Source organism: Artemia sp. Qi Xiang Cuo, chromosome 7 (genome assembly GCF_049724085.1).
Source record: "Artemia sp. Qi Xiang Cuo chromosome 7, ASM4972408v1, whole genome shotgun sequence".
In the NCBI taxonomy this organism is placed as follows: domain Eukaryota; kingdom Metazoa; phylum Arthropoda; class Branchiopoda; order Anostraca; family Artemiidae; genus Artemia; species Artemia sp. Qi Xiang Cuo.
In genome coordinates, this window is record NC_142800.1 from 4,082,641 (window position 1) to 4,104,724 (window position 22,084).

Here is a 22,084-nt window from a genome sequence, read left to right on the forward strand (position 1 = left end):
GAAAGAGCAAAGTCTTTAAGGGCAACTTGCCACTACACAGCCAGACAGGACAACATTGAGGAGGGTACATTACGTCAGAAATACCTAAAATGAGCTTCGCCCGACGATCTGTCGCCCCTTGGAATAGCCTCCAAGCAGAGGTAATCCCTGAATATCCCTCGCTTGAAGCATTTAAGGTACAGCAAATACGTCAAAGCTGAAAATAAAATGAGGAAATTACTAGGACTAACAACATATCCATCATTGTTAATTGAGACACAAAGATTGTAAAAAAAAAACAGATATAGGATCAACTTTACTTATACTTGTTGCCCATGTTAACAACATACGACGCATAAAAGTAAAACAATCGATTGTTTTTCACTTCTATAATACAAGGGCAGTTGAGAGAGGCATAAGGTTTTTTTTTGTATCCGGGGGCTGTGACAGTTTTTGCTCCTCTTTCCTGGTGACTAAAAACTAAATCGATTGATTAAAGTAAAAGTATTTTTTCCATGACCACAATGCCACACTGCCTAATGTTTTCTATACGTTCTAAAGAAAGGTGTTTCAAAATAAGACGAAAATTACCACAGGTACTGCTGTAAGTGTGATGATGTCATCCCTCAAACCCTTGGAAAGTCTAGAGTGGTTTTACGAAAATTACTACAGGTACTGCTGTAAGTGTGATGATGTCATCCCTCAAACCCTTGGAAATTCTAGAGTGGTTTTACGAAAATTACCACAGGTACTGATGTAAGTGTGATGATGTCATCCCTCAAACCCTTGGAAATTCTAGAGTGGTTTTACGAAAATAACCACAGGTACTGCTGTAAGTGTGATGATGTCATCCCTCAAACCATTGGAAATTCTAGAGTGGTTTTACGAAAATTACCACAGGTACTGCTGTAAGTGTGATGATGTCATCCCTCGAACCCTTGTAAAGTCTAAAGTGGTTTTACGAGAATTACGAAAATTACCACAGGTATGCTGTAAGTGAGATGATGTCATCCCTCAAACCCTTAGAAAGTCTAGAGTGGTTTTACGAAAATTACCACAGGTACTGCTGTAAGTGTGATGATGTCATCCCTCAAACCCTTGGAAATTCTAGAGGGGTTTTACGAAAATTACCACAGGTACTGATGTAAGTGTGATGATGTCATCCCTCAAACCCTTGGAAAGTCTAGAGTGGTTTTACGAAAATAACCACAGGTACTGCTGTAAGTGTGATGATGTCATCCCTCAAACCATTGGAAAGTCTAGAGTGGTTTTACGCTTTGCTGAAATTAAATAAATAATTTAAATCGAAAGATTATTTTAGCCAATTGATTTTCCATAAATTGGAAAATCTATAAAAATTGTAGAAGGAACAGATAAAAAAGGAGAAAACATTGACGGAAATTTATTGGATAATAGACTAACAAAAATAGATTGACTAACACAAATAGACTGATTTGTGGAAAAAAGAGTATCTGGATGTTTGGGTCGTATTTGGGTTTTACTATTATCATAAAATAAACTATATAAATAAATTATATAAAGTTTTTTATTGAAATTAAAATTTATATAAAGAAATATATATAAGATTCAAATTATAAAAATTAAAATTAATTTTAAATAGAGTACAGTGACACTCGTCTTTTGGGGCTTAAGGAGAGCGCCAAACCCCCTTATTTGCAGTGTCGTTAAAAGCCAAAATGTTAGTGGGAGGCGGGGGGCAAGATATTTACCGACTGGCTGGTCATTTTTACCGACTGTTTTTGTCATGAATTAGAGTAATGTCCGTTTCGAATACAATACGTAAAATCACTGCACGAGTCGGTAAAACAGCTGTATTTACCAGCTAAGATTTAGATTTCGCTACATATCATGTGACTATTTTAATGTTGTTTATTTAACCAAATGGAAAGTTATGGCACCATCTATAAAATCACGGCAGGAGTCGGTAAAACTGCTGCGTTTACCGACCAAGTTCAAAATTTCTGTAGAAGACATTTCAGTGTTTTCGTGGTCTTTATTGAAACGAACAAAGAATTTTAATGGCATCGTAAAAATCGTGGCACAAAGTGACAGCCCTGCTTATTTGTGTTTTTTTTTTGTTGGTTTATGTTCGGCTTCATTCTTCATTGTAATTTTTTTATTATTTTATGTTGGATTGAATTAAAAAATAAGTATTTTAAATGAAAGTAGAGAACAACATCATAACTTAACAAGAACGAAAATTATCTTGCATATGAAGGAGGCTACTGCTCCCTCAACATCCCCCGTCTTTATGCTAAGTTTGAACTAGAGCTGAGCTGAGCATATTCTACTGTGCAAAAAATCCAACCAGTTTGCATTTGCTAGTGCTTTATTTACATATTGTCTTTCAAAACACTTGAACTGCAAATTCTATTGTTAAAAGCAAATGCGAATAAGTAAACCTTTTCATTCTCGAGGTACTGTGGAAGTCGTAGTTACGACTTACTGTCTCGAGGTAAATCATACCGGATGAACGACTTTATTGACACTGTTTGATTATTCTCGTAAGCTTTAACTTTTGGGAAGCCTGGGATCCAAAGCTACTTCTCAGATGCTACCAAAGGGGTCGAAACCCCCGAAAAAAAGTTGGTAATATCAAAAACCGATGTTTAATATTTGTATTTCAAAATTTTGTTAACTAAAAGAAGATGGGCCTAAGCCCTCTTCCCACCCAGAGTCCCTCTAGGGGGGACCCCGCCCCCCCCCCACCCCACCCCCCGATTTCTGCAGGTACCCGTTTGGAGCCATATCGTCTTGGCTGAGTTTACAGATTCACACCAGTGACTCCCATTTCAAACCAAACGAATCAGCGGCATGAGAACTCGAACCACTGCCCTTGCGCGTCAACCAATCAGCTGGTACGGCTCGTAATTGGCATCGTTCGTAACCCAATAAATGGTTTCTATAACACCTGAGGTTTTATACACTTGAAAGTCTACTTCTGAATACAAAATTATTTGGTTTTCTGTTTTCTGCCTTTATCGCAAGCCTATGAAATAGCACGATTTTTGAAAGTTTCTGTTTTGCCCCACAAAGGGAAATATTTCATAATTTGCGTTCTAACACTGGCACCGGTTGTTCTTTTCTTTATTAGTGCTGACGGTGAACCCAGTTTAAAAAAAATTTAAATTATTATCTTATCAATTAATTTTTGAATTTCAGCAGTTAGAAATTATATGGATTTAATTTGAGGAATTTTACAACTATTTACTCGTATCCAAAATCTGTCCAGGCGTTTTACTCCTGGAAAGTTTCCTTTTTTAGCCTACCTAAGCTATTGCGAACTCCAGTGGTCTTTTGCAAAAAGGGCCTAAGCCCAATTTTCCTAATTTTAAAGGGGAGCAAAATAAAAATGTAAAGACACAATTAAAAAATCACAAATAAGAATTTAAGAAACTTGAAACTTTAAAGACTGATTTCCAGTTAACTTTTCGATCGAAATTCGCGCGTACGGTGAACTCGGCATAAATGATCTCGATTCAATAGTGTGATTTAAAGTCCATGTTATTAAACTCGTCAAAATTAACTCGTCTTCATAATAAACTCGTCTTATTCTGTAACAGGGTAAAAATGACTAGTCTAATGGTCTCTATTTTGCACCCAATACAGCGCTTACGTCAGCGGCAGTTTGGGCCTCTCTACCCGGGGAAAAATCTTGACTAGTGCCCCCTGTCTCCCACACAAATTTTTAAAATCGACCAATTGACTCAATAGAACTAGTATTTTTTTTATTTAGGGGTGGAAAACTAGCCTTAGAATTTTGTTGGGTAGTTTTGTTGGGGAGGTGCAACTTGAGTTAGTCTTCTTCTCAATTTAGAAGTCCACGTCCGGAATTTTTTCATTCACGTCCGGAATGAGGCAGACTATGTCTGCTGACCACGTGCCTCTGGATATGGGGTTTTCCCTAACTAAACGCTCCATGTTAATGGGCAGCCTCAACCTTATGAGGTGGGTGGAGCCCACCCCAGGGACTTTCAGTATCTACGCAAGTCCTAGCTCTAATTAGATTCCTGGCCTAGGCTCGGTTGGGCTTTCAACCCTCCACCTGAAAATTTTTACCGCAACTAAAAACAATGATGCTGGCTCGGATGGCCTACCCCCCCTTTGCCTTCCACGACTCCAGCATGTCCCTGGACCGATTTCGGACCATTGAATGAACCTTATTGACCAAGGTGGAATACGACTCGCCACCTGGAACGCACTCACACTCAACTTTCCTGGAGCTAAGTCAATGCTTGCCTATGAGCTAAAACGCTTCAATATAGCTGTGGCTGGCCTAACGGAAACCCGCCTTGTCGGAAGAGAGTCCAAGGATATTGGTGAAGGATATCACCTGATCTGGTCTGGTGACCCAAAAAGCAAGACAAATGGTGTAGGCCTCGCGCTGAATGCTAGAGCCAAGAGATGCCTTCTCTCCTATAAACAAATTTCAGATAGAATACTGATGGCTCAGCTCCAGCACAAGCATGGAAAGTGGACAATTATTGTATGCTATGCTCCCACCAATCCTAGCCCTGCAGAAGTGAAGGATCGGTTCTATGCGGAGCTCTCAGTGATCCTGTCTAGAGTCCCACCCCACGACATTGGCATTCTACTGGGAAACCTTACCACGACGGTAAATGACAGGGAGGGCGTGTGGAGAAGTGTTCTCGGGCCAGTGACTCCCGATCCACTGAATGACAACGGACAAAGACTACTCGAGCTCTGCAATATGCATAATCAGGTCATATCAAACACGCTCTTTCAGAGACGAGATATACACAAATACACTTGGTATAGTAATGACGGCCAGACAAAGAAGATGATCGATTATGTTATGATCTCGGGTCGCTGGCGCTCGTCGATAACAATTTGCCGGACTTATAGGTCGGCCGAGCTTGGAAACACAGACCATAGGATGGTAGTCGCCACACTCAGGCTACGCCTGAGAGCAAAGGGACAAGAAAGACGGCCTCCCAAGCTCGATCTGAGTAGTCTGGCTGCATCTCAGATGCAACAAAAGTATGCTCTCGATATCTCTAACCGGTTTAGCTGCCTCCAAGTTCTGGACGACCCTGAAGTAGCCTGGAAGTCTTTCAAAGATAACATACTCGATTCTGCTGGCAGTACCATTGGCCGCAGCAGACGCAAGAATAAACCCTGGGTATCCCAGGAAACTCTGTCTGTAATCAAGCTGCGCCGGAAGGCCCGTTTAGCAAAGAATATGCCAGAGAACAGACGACTCACTGGCCTGCGCAATAGCCTACTGCACAGTAATAGGAAGACCTTTGTCGACAAGAAAGCCAGCGATCTTGAAGATGCCTCGAGAAAAGGAGACACCTGCTCCCTCTACAAACACCTCCGCGAGCTGACGGAAGGGAAGACTTCCACCGTGAGCCGTGTTTTTTCTGCTGACGGAAGCACGCCGGATGACGATGCAGGCCAACTCTCTGCCTGGAGCAGTCACTTCTCAAAGCTTCTGAATGCCGAGGCAGTTGCTCATCCCGACCCTGATCTGATTGAAGCAGCAATGACCACACCCGAGGCTACTTCCTACCTCGTATCGCAACCGTTTACCACCTTTGAGATCCAAAATGCTGTAAAACGGTTAAATAATAATCGAGCCCCCGGCGTCTGAGGTATTTCTGCAGAACTCCTCAAGTATGGGGGTGCAGCGATGATTCTGTGGCTCCAGATAATCTTCTCTGCTGTATGGACGACGGAAAGCATACCGAATGACTGGCGTGCTGGCATCATATTGCCGCTCTGGAAACGTAAGGGCAGCCGTCAAATCTGCTCTAACTATCGTGGGATCACGCTTCTCTCCGTTTCTGGTAAACTCTTCGCCATGTCACTCCTGGACAGGTGTTCCACCTTTGTGCATAGAAAGAGAAGAGTCCAGCAAGCCGGATTCATGCCCGGCTGGTTGATGACGGAGCAAATGTTTACTATGCGCCAGTTGATCGAGAAGACGCGGGAGCTCCATCAAAAAGCGTACATCGCATTCGTGGACTTTAAGGCTGCCTTTGATTCTGTTGATCGCTGTTCACTTTGGCAGATACTAAGAACTATGGGTCTACGCAATAAATATTGCTCACTTTTTGAAAAGCTGTATGAGGATACAGAAAGCTACGTGCAGGTCAATGGAAGACTCAGTCCCACATTCCCGGTGAAGACTGGCGTCCGGCAAGGTTGTGCCGCCGCTCCCGAGCTTTTCAACTGCGTCATAGACCATGTTATGGCCAGCACGATGAATCGCTTTCAATTCAGTCTTCAGTTTGGAGACCGGGTACTCTCTGATGCTGACTTTACTGATAACATAGCGCTAGGTGCGAGCACCGTCAAAAAGATCACCAAAGCTCTTCATGTGCTCTCAGAAAAAGCCTCGACAGTTGGACTGAAAATCAACTGGCAGAAAACCAAAGTTATGCTCCTTGAATCCCCCATGTCCTGTTCTAATGTAAAGGAAGTCAATATCAGAAGCAACCGAGTAGATGTGGTTGAAGACTTCACTTACCTGGGATCTATTCTGTCGAATGATGGCTTGATCACAAAAAAGCTTACATCTCGAATTGCCAAGGCTTCAGCACTTGTTGGGAGGCTTAGCAGCATATGGCGAAAGCCAAACATAAGCCGCTTTACCAAAATGCGCATCTACAATGTGTCAGTCAGCACCATCCTGCTGTATGGAGCGGAGACGTGACCAGCTGCCAAATCTATCCTCAGGGCCGTCGATGTCACTCAGACGAAACATCTCTGAAGAATCGAAAGACTTCACTGGACTCACTTCGTTAGCAACCAGACTCTCCTATCACGTACGGCTCAAACTCCTTTCTCAACGCAGCTTTCCCAGCGTACTGTTGGGTGGTACGGCCACCTCCTTCGCATGCCACGAGACGCCCCGGCACAGGTCGCATTTGACTTTGATCCCACCCTACACGGATAGAAACGACCCAGGGGACGCCCACACACTAGGTGGAAAGACAGAGCCGATGAATTCCTCACCCAAGCCCACATCCCGGTGAAAGAATCCGCAATCCTGGCAAGCGATAGGTCAACCTGGAGGCGCCTAGTCTCATCGTTCTCTACGCCGAACCCTCGGCAGGAGCCTTAAGTCAAGTAAGTCAAGAGAAAGACACAATCTATAAAACAGAATAGAAAGTATCCAACAGAAAAAGAAGAAGGATAGAAAAAGGATGATAAAAAAATGAATTTACTGAGGAAATAGAAATCCCTTTGTCAATAAAAAAAAACATCCAAACTATTTCAAGTACTTATTCAACAAAATTATGTTTAATTACAATAATTATGTTTAAAATATTCCTTTAAAAAACTATTCAGTCTTACAATATTTGAAAAGACAAAGAAAAAGCTTACCAGATAATTGTGAAGCCTCCTTATGCTTCCCAGTGTCCAAAAACCTAAGCAGAAGAAGAATGGGAAAACAAACATCAACTTCAGGCAAAAGGGGCAACGTGGATGACTTGGAGGTAATAGTGCTCGTCCAAAGTCTGCTCCCATGCAACATGGTGCATGCAGAGCTGACTTCACGAGCCTCTGGATATCCGGCTAGCCCCCCGAAAACAACTTGCTCCAAGGGCCCGTTGGGGTAGCAAACCTCCACCTGAAATTACTTGCTACGATAGGAAATGGATATACAGCCTCAGATACCCCACCTAATATGCCAATTGAACCCTTGCCTGCCCAAGGAGATACCCCTTTGAATATCGTTGACCAAGGTAGCATTAATGTCGCCACCTGGAATGTCCTGACGCTGAACCAGCCTGGTTATAAGCTTCTTTTAGCAAATGAACTAAGAAGATACAAAGTGACGGTCACAGGAATAACAGAAACTCACCTTACAGGAAGCGACGAAGGAGATATTGGAGAAGGGCGGACACTTCTTTGGTCTGGTGGACCCCAAAGAAGAAAGGGAGTCAGCCTTGTTCTCAACAGTATCGCTCTGAAAGCCCTATTGTCATTTACGCCTATCTCACCACGTCTACTGAGAGCGAGAATCGACGACAAGCACGGGAAGTTAACTGTTCTTACCTGCTCTGCACCGACAAACGAGGCCAAAGATGAAGATAAGGGCGACTCCTATGCGGTACTGTCCTCTGAGCTCTCCTCCGTACCTCCACACGACTACCTCCTAGTCCTAGGAGATTTTAACGCTGCTGTGGCTAACAGGTCTGTTCCGTACGATGCTGCTGTAGGACCTGTGACAGTTGACGTTCTGAATGATAATGGTGAGCCACAGCTCAATTGCTACATTACCCACGCTCTATCAGTCACAAATACTTGGTTTGTGAGAAAAGACATTGCAAAGATGGTACAGCAATGATGGCAGGACAAAAAAGATGATTGACTACATAATTTTTCAAAGACGCTGGCTTTGGTCTGTCCAGAACTACCGCTCATACAGAGGTGCCGAGCTCGGCAATGCCAACCATCGTCTCGTCTCTACAAGGATAAAACTCCGGATGAGGGCCAGTAAGAGTAACTCCTCATCCACCAAGAACATAGACACCTCTCGACTGAAGCAAGATAACTTGGTTCACGAGCGGTATTTGGTCGAGTCTCTAAATACTTCGAGGCTCTCCAGCTGTGTTCAGAAAGCGAGTCAGCATGAACCAATTTCAAAGATAATATTCTCAGAGCAGCTACCGAAGTTGTAGACTCGATGCCGCGGAAGAAGAAAGAGTGGATTAGCAACCAGACGTTTGAAATAATTGCGCAGAGACGGCGAGCGAGGTTACGAGAAGATATGACACTCTACAGACAGCTCGAAAAGCAACGCAACTCCTTGCTTCACAAGGACAAGAAAGACTTCATTGCGGGTAAAGCCGCTGAGCTCGAGCAAGCTGCCCAAAAGAAAGACATAGGCGCAACATTCAAGATCCTGCGCGAGCTGTCTGGTCAACATGCCATGGCGTCCACAAGCCTGAAAGCAGTGAATGGGGAAACTATATACGATCAGTCTCCATCGGTTGGTCTCTGGGAGAAACACTTGAATAAGCTGCTAAACTCAGATCGGCACGACTGTATTGACCCAGGTCTAGTTGCCGCTGCTGAAGAAGCTATCTCTGCCTCCGACGGCGCCGAATTTTCTCCTGAGGAGATTAAATCAGCAGTGAGAAAACTGAAAACAGCTGCTGGCACCTGTGGCATCGCTTTAGAGCTACTCACTACGGGCGGCCCTGCAATGATAATTTGGCCGCGGATGGTGTTCAGCGTAATCTGGCGCACCAAAGTTATACTGTCAGACTGGAAGAAAGGAATCATCGTGCCAGTGTTTGAGCGCAGGGGCAGCAAGAGGGATTTCAGCAACTACCGTGCCATCACTCTACTCTCTATTCCCGGGAAGCTATTTGGAATGCTACTGTTGAAACGTGCCATAAGTTTCCTACGTGCTTTGCGCCGCCCCCAACAAGCCGGATTCATGCCAGGAATATCGACAACTTAACTGATTCATGCGATCAGACAGATCGTTGAGAAGACACTGGAATTCAATAAGAAAGCTTATACAGCTTTCATTGACTTTCGTTCGGCCTTTGACACTGTTGACAGTCAGACCCTTTGGGTAATCCTGTAAGCTGCGGGCCTACTAACAAAGATAGTCAGCCACTTTAAATAACTCTACAGCAGCACATAAAGCGCCGTCCTTGTTAAAGGGAAGCTTTCTTCTTCCTTCCCCAACAGAAATGGTGTACGGCAAGGATGCGCTGCTCCACCTGAGCTGTTTAACTGCGTCATCGACCACATTTTGAGCGAGACACACCGTGTCCACCCTTTTGGCATAAGTTATGCCGGGAGGACTTTGTCTGATGTTGACTTTGCCGACGATGTAGCCGTCCTCAGTGAAAATCTATACCAAATTAAGTCTGCACTCGAGACTCTCACCTCCACTGCCTCCGGAGTTTGGCTGCAAATCAACTGGAAGAAAACGAAGATCATTCCCATAGAAAAGACCCCATCGGCATCATCCTTAACTTTTGCAATCAATGGCCAAGCTGTTGACGTGGTAAGGCAGTTCACTTATCTCGGATCAATTATATCATCAAATGGCACACTTGACGCCAAAATCTCAGCCAGATCAGCCAAGGCAAACTCTGTATTCGGATGGCTCCTGAGAGCAGTCTTCCACAAACCGCAAATTAGTCGCCTTACAAAAGTCTGTATCTACAACGCCACAGTCTCAAGCATCATGTTTTAATCTTCTGAGACGTGGCCGATAACCCAAACCCAGCTAAGAAAGGTCTGCCATCCAAACTACACACATGTGTCGAGTTAAAGGCTTCAAATGGTATGACAATATCCGTAATACTAAGGTCCTGAGGACCTTCAAGTTAGCAAACCTCTCCACCCAAGTAGAAGCTCGTTCTCTAAGAGGGTTCAGCCACTTACTCCAACTCTCACCAACTACCCCTGCAAGGATCATATCGGACTTCAATCCCTCGATTGTTTGGAAACATCCTCGAGGGAGGCCGCGCATCAGATGGGCTGATGTTATAAATCAACACCTCTTTAACCACAACATCGACCCAAATGAGGACCCATCCTTAGCCCTGGAGAGGGCTGCTTGGAGAAGACTGACAGCTCTGTCAACCAGTTCCCTCTACGCTGGCGACCCTCCTGAGTAAGAGCGTTAAGTCAAAGTAAGTCAAGTGAACGACTTGATACTTCCCATCCTCTGTTGATCCAAATCATCTCGAGGCACCTACAAAAGAAATATGAATTTTTACAGGGAAATTACTCAGTTAAAGAAGGAATGTTTCACCCTTCCATGACATTGGAAGGAGGAACGCATGACATTGGGACGCTAAAGTTTGTATTTTGTCCCAATTATTTCAGAACGACTCCTGAAGCACAAGGGTCGCTTAATTAGAACAATAAAAAAGCTTTTTTAAAAGTACTAAAAAACTTAAGCGTAAAGAGCAAGGTGTTGAAGAGGGGGCAGCCCCTTTATAATATCTGTTCGCTTAAATTTTAATGTTGCTCCTTACTTCCAGTTTCAAAAACTTGTCTTTTTTTTTTATTTAATTCTTACTTAAAACCAAAGGTTTATGGACATCGACGGCTTCCTACATAAGCGACTGTTTCCGGCTCAACTTATTGGTTTAGTTTCTGTGCCATCCAGATTCCTTCTTGCGTAAACAGAATGACCTAGTATGAACACGATTGGTATAAAATATGCTCCTTAAAATTTTTAAAAACCAGAATTTTCATTTTTGTTGTGTAATTGATGGCAAAGTACACAAATACAATATTGTCAAAGGCATTTTCTGTTCATTCATTATTTATTATTAAAACAAAAACAAGTTTTTTCAACTGAAAGTAAGGAGCAACATTGAAACTTAAAACGAACAGAATTGTTTAAAGGGTATACGCCCCCTTTTCTTAAGTTGCGCGTACCACTGCTACAAGAAAACAAAAATGTATTAAACATAACATTCTGATAGCCAGAGATTATGAAAACCAAACCTTCCCAGAGAAAAACAACCAAGTTTCACGTAGTTGTTCATATAGGAGAAATATAGATTTGTCACGGCAATTTAGTTCCCAAGTGAAGCTTAGTTCTCACAGAGCGCGACAAAAATTGTCCGCGAAAAAAACGTATCTTGACAATTCGCACTGAATGCAATTTTTTTTCACTTCTAGAAATGAAGAAAAAAATTAGATTACTTTGTGCTTCTGCTTGCGCCCTTACTTTGCTTGCTCTTGAAAACAAACGAAAAAGGAAAAAACTGTGGGTGAGACCTATTTTTCCGCGGCGATCGGCTAATGGTGCGTCTAATTTACGTATCAAAGAACTTCAGAAAAAAGACGCTGATTTTATTTTGATTACTTCAGGATGTATCCTGATCAGTTTAAAATGATTCATAATCTCATCAAACCTCAAATACAAAAAAACAAAACAAACTGGAAACAGCCAATCTCAACAGAAGAACGTTTGGCAGTAACTTTGAGATATCTAGCTACAGGAGATAGCAAAAGGTCTCTTTCATTTCAATATAGAATTGTCCGGTCCACATTGATTTCGATTATTTCAGACATTTGCAAAGCAATATATTATGCCCTCCAGCCTTATTACTTACCTCGTCCTACTCTGGAACTTTTGAAGCAATCTTCCAAAGGGTTCTATGAAAAAATGGAACTTCCCAAACTGTATTGGTGCTTCATAAAAATTCCGTGCCCACCAAACACAAGATCGGAATACTACTGCTATAAGAACCACTTCAGTTTGAACTTAATGGCTATGTGCGATCCTGAGTATAAGTTTATTGTGGTTGATGTAAGGTCTGAACCAAGAAGTAGTGATGGTGGTGTATTTGGACATTCTTTATTTAGAAGAGCTATGCAGAAAGGAGATGCCCCCCGGATTCAAACTTACCTCAAACCAATATTAAATTTCGTCCTGTGATTGTAGCAGACGAGGCTTTCCCTCTTCAAACTAATATAATAAGACCTTTTCCTGGACAGCAATTGACAACCGAAAAAAAGATTTTTAATTACAGAGTAAGCAGAGCCAGAAGAACAATTGAAAATGCCTTTGGAATTTTAGTGGCAAGGTGGAGGATTTTCAGAACTGAAATTTATGTCTCCATAATTTGTTAATGTCATCTGTACCAGATGGTGGTCAGAATCGGTACTGCCCCCAAGCATTTGTCTCAATAATTTGTTAATGTCATCTGCACCAGATGGTGGTCAGAATCGGTACCGTCCCCAAGCATTTGTCTCAATAATGTGTTAATGCCATCTGCACCAGATGGTGGTCAGAATCGGTACTGCCCCAAGCATTTGTCTCTATAATTTGTAAATGTCATCTGCCCCAGATGGTGGCCAGATTCGGTACTTCCCTCAAGCATTTGTCTCCAAATTTGTTAATGTCATGTGCACCAGATGATGGTCAGATTCGGCACTTCCCCCAAATATTTGTCTCCATAATTTGTTAATGTCAACTGCCCCAGATGGTGGCCAGATTCGGTACTTCCCCCAAGCATTTGTCTCCAAATTTGTTAATGTCATCTGCCCCAGATGGTGGCCAGATTCAGTACTTCCCCCAAGCATTTGTCTCCAAATTTTTTGATGTCATCTGCACCAGATGATGGTCAGATTCGGTACTGCCCCCAAGCATTTGCAGATACAGAGGACAGAAAAGGGACAATTCAGCTAGGGGATTGGCGACATATTGTTGGTACAGAAAATCTCAACCCCTCAAATAGACAAAGTTGCACCAGATCTTCACATGCTGCTGTCAAAGTTAGGGAGCTGTAAAAATGCTATTTAAACAGTACAAAAGGCTCTATTCCCTGGTAGAATGATCAAGTGACAAACACAGGAAGAAGAAATTAGTTGCTTGTAATCAGTCAGATAAATTGTACTTGTTTGTTAAAAATAAAACTTATATTTCTCGAAATTCTGCTTTATACATGAGCTCTTGGATTTTATTTTCAGGAGAGCTTTTTTCTGATCACTCAACCTTTTCATAGGCTCATGCATGCTTTTTAAAAATAGCATATCACTATCTTCAATGTCTGGTGGATTTGTAATTTGAAGCACATTGTCCATTCTGTCCATTATTTCACTTTCAAATGCACTACTATTTTTTCTTTTTTTCTTCACTCTTATGAGTATTGTCACTTCCACTTAACTCATGGGCTTCTTCTTCATTCTCAATGACAAATAAGTCGTCATATGAAGTTTCTTCTTCTATGATCTCTGATGAAGACTCATGCTCTGCTTGAGGAACACTTTCAAAATTTGTTGAAGTGTCTCCACAGCCTACCTATGGTAGAATAAAGTTCATGATGTGGAACCAAGCCCATGGCCTTTTCTTTCCACCTTAGCTCCACTTTTTGACAACTTTTGAAGCTTGGTCTCTCTCATAAAAGTGTCCCTCAGACCCTTCCATTTTTGCTTGTAGTTTGAAACTGAATAAAAAAAAAAGAAGCAATTTTAGTTGCTTTGTAAGCAATCTTTTGCGATGAAAAAATTCAGCTTTTATCTGGCAACTAGGAAATTTCTTCTACACAAGCAACAGCCAGGTCAATAAATGCTTTGACTTTTTATTCTTAACAACATCAGCAGACTTAAAACAGACAATCCTTTGTGAATAATGTGAATTGTGAATGACAATTCCAATAAAAAAAATGACAATTGTTAGAATATCAAGGAGGCACACTTGTGCCTCTTGAAAGAGGCGACCCACCACAATGTTAAGCGATTTCCGGTCCAAGTGGCCGCAGAGTGACGGCGATAATTGAATTTTATAGCCTAAGCTCAAACTAAGAAACGTGCAAAATTTCATCCCCCTCCGACTTTATCTTCATGGGGGAAAGTGTACCGGAAATTTCGACCCTCCTACCACAGCCCCCCTTTAACGTTGTCCGATCAGGCTGAAATTTAGAGGATAAGCTTTCCTAGGGCCTGGGAGCGTATCCTCAAAATTTCAGCTCAATCCGATCACTCCTTCCCTGTTTTCCAAAAACCAAACATAGCCACTTAATGTTCATCAAACTATTTTTTTTTTATCTGACACGCCTGCAGGCCACAGTTGGCAACGGATCCGGGTGAATGAGGACTCATTCAAACCGGAATTCGACCTGTTAGGGCCTTTTGATATTTTCAGACCGAAAAAATTATCCCCCGAATTTACATTTACGAAAAACCTCGTTTTCATGTTAATTTAGGCATGCCGCCAAAAGCTGATTGAGGAATGTCAAGAGATTTTAATGACGCAAGTCGATAACAAAACAAATCAATGTGGATTTACTGTGGATAGAGTTTTGACTGCAAATCCTGAAGATAAAGCTCCCAGAGAGAACACTTTGAGAAGACAATAGTCTTGAAGCTATGTTTAGGCTAGACTAACACAAGAAATTTTCTTTAGGTGTGATACTTACAAAAGAATAAACAAATGAAATAACTGGTCTTTTCTCAAATAATCTGACACAGCTCTCTCTTCAAAGAGAAGGCATTTGATTTGAGTATTCAGGAATTAAAAGCCTTAACAAGTTCACAAGTCACAAGTTCGAACCTTAAAACGTACAGGGATTAGGAGGTAAAGTTGGGGGGCTGCCGCCCCCCAAATACCCCGCTTTTGCAGCCTTTAAATAAAAAAAAACAAGCTTTTTAAACTGAAAGTAAGGAGCGACATTAAAACTTAAAACGAACAGAAATTATTCCGTATATGAAAAAGGCTGTCCCCTCCTCAACGCCTCGCTCTTTACGCTAAAGTGACTTTCTTTACTTTCTCACAACTCTATTTTTGTTAAACAATAAAAAACTTTAGCGTAAAGAGCGAGGCGTTGAGGAGGGGACAGCTCCTTTCATATACGGAATAATTTCTGTTCGTTTTAAGTTTTAATGTCGCTCCTTACTTACAGTTTAAAAAACTTTTTTTTTATTTTAAGGTTGCAAAAGCGGGGGGTTTGGGGGTGGCAGCCCTCCAACTGTACCTCCTAATCCCTGTACGTTTTAAGGTTCGAACTTGTGACTGAGCCTCTTTAACTCTCTAGAAAACGTAGTTTTTTTCAAATAATTGCTTATAACAGTAGTGTTTTCTGTGTGAACGTTTTGCAAACTGATGAATTTCTCCTTTACGTTAAGGGGAAATAGGGCCTCTGACAATTTTTTCAAAATATAGGTCTGAAAATACATCCTGTTATTGTTGCATCCCTCCCAATTTCCCTGCGGTTCAGACCAGTGATGGTTCTGGCCTTGCTTGTACCCGGGGCAAAATCTTGATTAGCCTCCCCCTGTCACCCACTAATTTTTCAGGCCAAATTTCAACAAAATTGTCATTTATTAAAGAAATTATTATCAGTTAATTAATAATGTATTTTTTAGTTCATTATTTAAGTTATTTAGGATAAATAACAGTTCGAATAGGGATATATCCCTTTATTAGACAGTGGAAAAACAATAATATATATATATATATATATATATATATATATATATATATATATATATATATATATATATATATATATATATATATATATATATATATATATATATATATATATATATATATATATATATATATATATATATATATATATATATATATATATATATATATATATATATATATATATATATATATATATATATATACACTGAATGTTTCGGTACCATGTACTGTGATCGTCATCAGCAGAAATATCATCAGCAGTATTTCTGCTGATGACGATCGCTGAAAGTGTTACCGAAATATTCAGTATATTTTTTTTATTGTTCCTTTCACTGTCTAATAAAAGGATTTATCTCTATTTGAACTGTTACTTATCGTCATGGAAAGGCAGTGTGGCTTTCAAAATTACCTACTTAATTATTTAATTAATATTAATTATTCTATTTATCTTTGTCTAATTTTTTAATTATTATCATTTTCCATTTCATGGTTTGTCTTTATTTTATTGATTAATTTATAATTTATTTATAATTTGCATTAAAGAATTGTGCCCTCTGGCTTACTTCACTAAAATTAAAATTTCAGAAAATACAAAATGATTATAACCGTTAGGCTATTTATTTGAAATTTCGTGCCCGTAAAATTTCTGCGCCCCGGGTAAGTTAAAACCACCTCTGGTTCAGAACCATTTTCCCTTACAGTACTAAAGGTGGGAACTTCAATTGCTCATTAAAGCAATTCCCCCATTTTGTATCCTGTTAATTGTTATCTGTGTGAACCTGGGGGGGGGGGGGGTGGAATTTTGAAAGCCTTTAAAAAACAACGGATACAGAATTTTGTAACGTCAACTGTTGAGGGTAGAGGACTGGACATTTCTTGAACAGGAAGTTCTTTTTTCAGGCTTTATTCGAAAATGCTTGTTAAGCCCGTGACAAAGCAAACAATGCTTTACGGCTAGTTTCACGAGTGTGAAATTAAAAGATTACATGAATTGGAACATGATATGCATCATAAAGTTTCTGACAAAGTGGCGGATGCTAAAATAACCATGAAATGAAAATACCATGAACAATTGATTATTGCAAAGTCGGTTTCAATTATGCAGATGTGTATTACGACGCATTTACCTTCAAAAAATTGATTTAATTCCTATTGATCAATATTTTCTTTTCGTAAAAAATAATGGATTTCAATAGTCGTTTTATTAGGCTCTCGAATAAATTTTTTTTAATGAAAGTAAAGATCACGGTACTTATCCGTTAAACGAAACACACCCAAGGTTAATCCTAATGAAATATACCAAAACATGATAAGGATATAATACTTTAGAAACAAAATTAAGGAAACTCCGACAAAGAATTATGGAAAGCAGGCCGCGTAGAACACATTATATCAAATACCAAACCCAACCTAACTTAACCCCTAACCAACTCTATATATTAAATATTTAATTAAAATATGGCTACATCGTAGTTTTACTCATTCAAAATAAGCAAATCATAACCGATTCCGATGAGGCAAACCGGTTATTGTTAGATCTTAGACAGCGCAATTCTTGAGTGTGTACAAGCACCAAGCACCAAAACAAGTCTGTTACACCAATTTGGTGCAACAGACAAGCACCAAGAACGCCATTAAAAGCTAAAATTATCCTTCTTTTTATTGGTTTACTCCCCTCCCGCTCTTTAGGGTAAGGTTCAACTTTTTTCATTGCTCAAAAAAAATTCTAAGGTAAGAGGAATTTGATGAAAAGTTTAATTGTTTTATCAGAATATCTAGGGAATAAAATGTTTGTTTATTCGTCTTTGCTGTAACGAATACAATTTTTAGGTTAAATTTATTGAAAGGCGATTGGTAAACAGCATTGGTCAATAATTACATTCTGCCTTCGTTCTAACTGGCTATATTAGTTGTACTCTGAAATTCAGTTGTACTGTAAAGAGCGGTGGTTGACGGGAGGCCTCCCTCGTATAAAGTCTATATTTGTCTATATAAAATGTCAAAAACGAATCCTAGGATGATTGTTTTCACTTTTGTAGCGGCTCTTCAGATTTTGTTTTTTTAGGGGATGTCCTAAATTTTATATTTATTTTTTTTGCGTAGTTATAACTTAATGAGCTTTACATATTCGGTGTGACCAGAAACAGCAGGAGTGACTTTTTTTTTATCAGAATTATTTTATTTTAGAGTTTTGGTTAGTACTAGCATAGGTTGATTTTCACATATAGTTTGTTATCACGGTCTGTTTGACATTCCTCTCGTAAAATGTTTCTGGGTGTGTCTACTTTGTATGTATTGGCATGGGTATAGCTAGGAGGGAAAAGGACGGGCAAACACCTCCTCTCTTCTCTTGAAAAGATCTTTGAACCCTATTTAGAAAATTCCTCCCCCCTCCCCCCTAAGAAAAATCCTCAAAAGCGAGTGTAAGGCCACATTTAAATAGAAAACAATAAGTTCCTTTCACTTTTCTAAACGCCTAGCTACGCCTATATTTATCTTAGGGTGGGGGGAAGTTTAGAACTATACTTTAACTATTCAAAGATTTATCTGTAAATATGGTTGCTTACTAAGTATCTTGTATTTCATTTTAAACAAATATGAGACCATCCAACAAGGTTTATCTTCTACATAAACAAAAGATCATGTATATATTTTCAAGTGGAATATTGAAAACTGAATACCAGCTGAATTCTAAAGCTGAGGAAATTTTGACACTAAAAACATAGTTTTCTCCAGTTGTACACATCAAAATTAATCAAATAATTCAAAGCCGCAAAATATACTTAAAAAACCAGTAAGTCCAGAACAGGAGCTATCAAATAGTTCGTGGTAACGAACTGTAAGTAAGGAGCGACTCAGCTCAATAGTAACCAAAACTATAAAAACGGAAGTTTGATGTATAAAGTATAAGTAAAAAAAGTTGGCTTTTTTTGCTGACTCCAAATATATAAGATTCATCAAGTTTAGTATTTCGAATCAAAAGCCACGAGACTGAGAACATTTGTCCAATTTTCAAAAAAGGGGAACATCCCCGAAATGTCAAGCAATCTTAATGAATATCACCCCATCAGATTCAGTATATCAGAAAATCCTAATAAAGAGGTTTCAAGCTCCTGTTTACAAACTTCTAAATTCTCCAGGGCTGATCATATCAAACCAGTGAACCTAGAAAATCGGGAGAGAGTTCATTTGATCGGAAATCAGAAGTTCTAGTGCCATTTAAAGTGATCAAAAATATTGGAGGACAATTGACCCCCTCCTACCCCTCTTTTTCACCCAAAGATACCAGAACAAAATTTGAGATAGACATTTGATTCAGCATAGTTGAAAGGTTCAGTAGCTATGTCTTTAAGTATGACATGACCCTCTATAATCCCTTGGGGAAGGGTTGTAAGTTACACAGTTTGCTCGTTATCACATATAGTATTTGTTATTGGGAAATACAATATTTTTTATTGGGGCAGGGGTATTTTTTGCGGGAGGATTTTCCACAGAAAAATTTTACGTGGAGAGGAAAGTTTCTGGGGCTGGTTTTCCAGGGAAATTTTACACAGGTGGGGGAGGGGATTTTCTGGTATGATTTAAGAAACGGTCAGAAATTAAATAAAAAACGAGTTTTTTCAATCGAAAGAAGGAATAGCATTAAAACTTAAATGAACAGAAACTATTCAGCACGTGAGGGGGCTGCTCCTTCCTCAACAATCGCTTTTTGCGCTAAAATTTGACTTTCTGTCACAATTCCTCAAGAAAGACTGCTCAAACACAAGGCCCGTTGATTTTGAATGCGAAGGATTTCTAAAGAACTTTAATATTTTAGTGTAAAGAGTGAGAGTTGAGGAAGGGGTGGCTCCCCTAATTTACGGAATAATTTCTGTTATAAGTTTTATTGTTGCTCCCTACTTTTAGTTGAAAAAAAAAACTGGTTTATTTATTTAATATCTTGAACAAGTCTAAAAATATTCAGCTTTATTGGAACATGAAGATAAAGTTCAGTGCGGGACTTTAATTTAATCTGTCCATAAAATTCAGCGCAGAAAATTATTAATTTTTTTCAATTTAGTTAAAATAAGATTAAAGGGAAAAATAACTTGAATAAGCTCAAAGATCCGCACTATAAATTTAAAAAAATTATAATAATAAAAACCAGCTTTTGGTGCCGAGCTTTGCTATCGCTGAAAATTGCCAAGTAATGATGTGCGGTGTTGCACCACGTATGAGCCAATAGTCAGGACTGAAAAAAATCAGGACCTGCCGCTAGTCCGTCCTAGTAGTTACCTCACTTTTTATTTTTGAGGTGTTTGTTATTCCCTCTTTTGAACACCTTGAGAAAAGGATTTTCCTGTTTGTTTTTTTGCTGGGAGGACAATCCACGTTGCGACAGATCGTTGGGCGAAACTAATTTCTAAATATTCCTGGCTGGATATACCATCACAAGATAGTCCTGATGAACTATATTTAGACGCGATGATCACAAACGCCTTGCTCTTTCTGAAACGAGTTTTGAAAATTCCTCTGATGGAAATTAATTGACGTATCGGCACGTCAAGATGACCCATAATCGATAGCAAGGGGTTTGGCATCAGAGTTGCTGGAGGTTGCTGCGTGAACTGCTCGATTTTGAATACGTTGAAGAGGAACGGTATGGCTAGTTGGGTCAGAAAAGAGAGGACAAGCATACTCTATGACTGGTCTGCTGTATGACATGAATAGTGTCAAAACAGACTCGTCGGAAGAAAGATTCTCCATCTTAGGATTGCTTCTAGCTTCATTGAGGAGGAGGATATCAATTTGCACAAGTGTTCAGCCCACGAGAGATCTGACGAGAAACGAACTCCAAGGGTGCTTTGTGTATATACTCTTGTTACTGGCTCTCCTTTACAGATGAAAACAGGGTGAGCCTTCACATTTCATACTTTCAAAATTCAGGGTTCTTTTGCCTTTGACGCATTGACCCTAACGAGCCGCACATCCACCTACACCTCAATTTTTGCCAAGTCAGCTTGAATCAGCCAAATCTGAGCCGTCCTTGTCAAGTTGTTGGAATAATAGACTTAAAATTCTTCTTCTTCTCTGAAGAAGAGGGTTCGAGTCCTGGTATCACTGGTTATTTGGTTTGAAACAGGGGTCAGTGGCGTGACTCCGTAGGCTCAGTCAGAGTTGACCCTGCTCTAAATGGGTACCTGGAGAAATCTGGAAAGGTAAACAGGCAGGGGGTGTAAAAGCACCAGAGGGCTTGCCCCCAGCCCTCCCATTACACTTTCTGGATGAAAAAACATGAAACGGAGATCAACGCCGTCGGTAGGGACCCCAATGCCGTATGCTTTACCTTTTTTTTCTTTACCTTTTTTTTGCTTTACCTTGCAGCGGAGGTCTTTATCGACATATCATCAGCAAAGTGGTAAGGCTTGTTTTCAACCACCATTTCTTGTGGGCTGTCTTTTTGACCCTAGTTACCTTTTTAAATGTCGAAAAGAGACTTTTACTGTCTTAGATGTGACAAATGGTCAATATTATCTGTTATCGCTTTTTCTTAAAGTGCCGCTGCTTTAGTTGGAACTTAAGTCTTGTAAATTTACTCCATGGCTTTACCAATAAGTAGTTTTGAAGTTCATCCCAGTCTGCGCGTGAAAAAAAAAATTACAGTGAAAAAAAATCTTGAACTGATGGATCTTTCAACAATTACTATTATTATATATCTAATATTCAATTTGATTTTGTTTATACTTTCCAAGACTGTTCAAGACTCATATAGTTTTGCCATTTTTTTAACTCTGCCATTTTTTGTAACTAATCTTGTTATTTTGTTATTAAAACATTCTATGTCTTCTAGGCCTTTCTATTTGAGCGGAAAACTGCACCTCAAACTTTGTGGAACATGCATTTTCTTGCATGAAACACCAAAATATAATAAAATGTCAAGTTTCGGAGTGTTCCACCACTCGCAAGCAAGTGCCATTGGTATTTTTGAATCCACATGGTCAATTTAGGGGGTGGAGGGTAGGCTAATTCTCGTAGCAGCCCCATTCCGTCGTTGTGTGGTTCATATTTTCAACACCTGGCGTCCGGACTATCATATAATTTACCAAGCATACAACTACCCCAAATCAGTATCAATATATAAATGAAACCCAAAACGAAAAAAAATTAAAATAAATATTAGAGTCAAACTCAAAACGAGCATAA

The 22,084-nt window shown here is 39.9% G+C and overlaps 3 protein-coding genes across 3 annotated transcripts; all 3 read left to right on the forward strand.

The window, feature by feature from the left end:
• Nucleotides 1-7,660: 7,660 nt before the first annotated feature.
• LOC148949878 (protein CFDP2-like) lies at nucleotides 7,661-8,323 on the forward strand. The gene has a single exon (XM_089091569.1). It carries the CDS (start codon nucleotides 7,661-7,663, stop codon nucleotides 8,321-8,323), a length of 663 nt encoding a protein of 220 aa, XP_088947695.1.
• A 339-nt stretch (nucleotides 8,324-8,662) lies between these two features.
• Nucleotides 8,663-9,445, forward strand: LOC148949879 (uncharacterized). The gene has a single exon (XM_089091570.1). The coding sequence runs from the start codon at nucleotides 8,663-8,665 to the stop codon at nucleotides 9,443-9,445; it is 783 nt and encodes a 260-aa protein (XP_088947696.1).
• Nucleotides 9,446-9,452: 7 nt separating this feature from the next.
• Nucleotides 9,453-10,195, forward strand: LOC148949880 (uncharacterized). The gene is made up of 2 exons (XM_089091572.1): nucleotides 9,453-9,562; nucleotides 9,682-10,195. The coding sequence occupies exons 1-2, from the start codon at nucleotides 9,453-9,455 to the stop codon at nucleotides 10,193-10,195; spliced, it is 624 nt and encodes a 207-aa protein (XP_088947698.1).
• Nucleotides 10,196-22,084: the final 11,889 nt, after the last annotated feature.